This window comes from Pteropus vampyrus, unplaced genomic scaffold, assembly GCF_000151845.1.
Source record: "Pteropus vampyrus isolate Shadow unplaced genomic scaffold, Pvam_2.0 Scaffold34, whole genome shotgun sequence".
In the NCBI taxonomy this organism is placed as follows: Eukaryota; Metazoa; Chordata; class Mammalia; order Chiroptera; family Pteropodidae; genus Pteropus; species Pteropus vampyrus.
In genome coordinates this window covers 5654434-5657321 of record NW_011888815.1, presented here as the reverse complement: position 1 = coordinate 5657321, position 2888 = coordinate 5654434, and the positions used below count along the sequence as shown (strand labels likewise).

The following is a 2888-nucleotide window of genomic DNA, read 5'->3' as shown; positions in this document are numbered from 1 at the left end:
TTTTACTCACCAGATGTGGAGCCTCAAGGTCAAGCGCGGTGAAGGCGGAGCTGTGGCTGACGCAGCTGTTATTAATGCATTGCGCTCGTGCGGTCGGGTTCAAAATAAGTTTCCTGTGTGCCGATCCCTCCTCACACGGGTCCAGCTTCCTGTCCCTTTCCTTCATAGAATGGATATAAATATCATATTTTGCCCATGGCGAGGGGCCACGATTTATAAGAACTTCCGGTTCGTCTTTTCACACCTCCTACTGAGGCATGAATCTGATGTCTACAGAATTTCCGACAGAATTCAGGTAGGAGTTTCCGGGTGGCAGAATGACTGAGTCAGGAAGGTTTTCTGTTTCGCGACAAAATTGTCCAAAGGCCCTTTTATTTCTTTCCCTTTGTTCTAAGAACAGTTTATTCGGGGGCTAAAACCAGTCCAAGTCAGATTTAGGATGTTATGTACGTCGCCCAGTGTGTCCCGTCTGTTTTGAAGCAGAGTGGGAGTTGGAGCTTATAAGCTGCTTTCTGGAGTCAGTATTTGACGGTGAATGCCTTTCATCGACCGCTGCCTTTATTTTTTTTTCAAATCATATAGTTTGGTTTAAGTAACCAAGATGTCAATGGATATTGAAGAGTAAAAAGTTTTTTCCGAGAGGAGCAGGTTGTCTTGTGGGGTGGAGGGTGTGACGAGCTGGTGACGGTATTTGCTGTCGGTCACACCATTTGGAAGTGTGGCTGTTTATAAAGAATTGTGGATGACTGTTCTGCTTGCCCCATAATTGTCTTCGTGATGACGTCCCGTGTGGCCTCTCTTTGTTCCTGACTTGTTGTCAGTAAGTAACAGCTTTGCAGTCTCCGGAAGTGTGGTGTTTATAAATAAATAAACCATCCAGTGAACTTAATGATATAGTCCCAGGAGAAGGAGAGGTCGGCCACGGGAGGGGTTTTGACACCGTATCATTTTGCAACTTTGTACTCATAGCTGCAAGTGTGTTGGTTTTGAGTGTTGTGTTGGTTTTGCGTGTTGTGTTGGTTTTGAAGAGAAGGCAGGAAATTTGTCCTGGTGGGTGTCTAAAACCTAGCAATAAACGTGGTCTCCCTAGCAATAAACGTGGTTTCTTGTTTTTTGTCCCTTCCGGGAGGGTCGGTTTGGGTTGAGTGGTGTGAGGATGGGAAATTATCAGCCTCATTTCCGGGCCTTTCCTCCCCCGACATTGTGAAAGTGGCTTCAGTCGTGACATGACCTCACGCCTTGACCTTGTGGTTCTCTGCCTGGTGGAATGAGCAGATCTGTGTCGAAAGGTTCATGCTCGGGGCGGGGCCCGGTGTGTCATCTGCATAAAAGATGGCAGCGGTGTTTTCTGCAGGGGAATCCATGGGCTGGGCAGACTGGGGAACCACAGGTCCCTTTCCCCAAGCCCCACCTTTTTTTCTCTAGGTGTTTGACCTTGAGGTGAAGAAGGACCAGCGGGAAGCCTGCTGCGTGCCCCCTGAACCAGCAGTGGCTTCCCGGGTGCCCAGCCTCCGTGGGGGAACTTACGCTCTTCCCCCCACATGCGAGCTGATGACGGTTCCTTCTTCCTACTCTTTCTCATTTCCGCGGGCTCTCAGTTTTCTTTCCCAGATGAGACTCGTTCCTTTTGTCTCCCGCCCTTCGCCCATTCACAGGACGAAGGATGCTGGGTGACTGTGGATAACCTGAGGATGGTTGTTCCTTTCTCTTGGGTTCCATTTCTGTCGGTTCCTATAAATGCCAGGAGCCTGTTTCTAAGATTCTGGGGGTGGCTGCCCCAAAGCCCGTTTTTCCATCTCCCACAAAAGCAGCCATCAGAGGGGTCACCTTCTCCAGCTTCTGGGACCGCCCCATCTGCCCTTTGGGCACGGACATCTCTCTGTCTGTGATTTCATGCATTTCCTTCGCTGTCCTTTGTTCGTAGCTGTTGTTCTGGGCACTACTCAATGACAGCGAGTCTGTCCCTGTCATGGGCAGGGCCCTGGGGAGGCCATAGGCGGTCACTGCTGAGTGGGAGGCAAAACTAGGCTGGAAAAGACCTCCAGGAGCGTGAAAAATACAGACTCTGGGGCCTCGGAGGAGGCGGGGGTCAGCGGGAGCTTCAGAGGGAAGGATTGGGGTGTCCAGGCATGTGCTCGCTGCCGCCATCTTTTTTTCCACAGTCAAAGGTGGCCAGAGAAGCCCCCAAAACACAGGCCTTCGAACCCCCTCTGCCCCATCTCTCTGGGCCCACGTCCCACCTCTCCTCTCTCTCCTCACCCCTAACGAACCTCAGTGTGGCCGGTGGGTTGGCCACCTGTCGTGCTGGATCATGGGTCTGTGGAGTGATGTCGCAGACCCATAGCAGGACGCCCCCTCTGGGTACAATCGAGTGACCACGCTGGGGGCCGGGGCAGCCTGTGGGCGACGCTGCGGTTCGCAGAGAAGAGAAAACAAAGTGACTCTCGGAGAAGGAACCCCCCGTGTTGGTTCGTTGGTCTTTATCCAAGGGGGCCGAACGCCGAGGTTAAGATCTTTCTTTCCTTGCCGTGACTCGGACAGGACGGGAGACGGGGCAGCACTTCTGAGCCTCGACCTTGGGATTCTCTCTCTTTCCTGCAGACCCGAGCGGAAGCGGAGAGATGTCGCGCAGGTGGCCAACACCACCATGTCCAGCCGAAGCAGGAACAGCACGGCGGACGCCTACAACGTCACAGACCTGGAAGAGCTGGAGACGGAATATCCTTTCTACGAGAGCAGAGTGGACAACAAGGAGAGAACCGTCATCTCCAACCTGCGGCCCTTCACTCTGTACCGCATCGACATCCACAGCTGCAACCACGAGGCGGAGAAGCTGGGCTGCAGCGCCTCCAACTTCGTTTTTGCAAGAACCATGCCTGCAGGTAGGG

General features: G+C 52.8%; 1 protein-coding gene across 1 annotated transcript in view; it reads left to right on the top strand.

Moving 5' to 3' along the window:
- Positions 1 to 2888, top strand: part of IGF1R (insulin like growth factor 1 receptor) — a 295325-nt gene that overhangs the window by 246338 nt on the left and 46099 nt on the right. The window contains exon 11 of the mRNA XM_023528984.1: positions 2602 to 2882. Coding sequence (XP_023384752.1) covers positions 2602 to 2882 — 281 coding nt within the window. The remainder of the gene's footprint in view (positions 1 to 2601; positions 2883 to 2888) is intronic.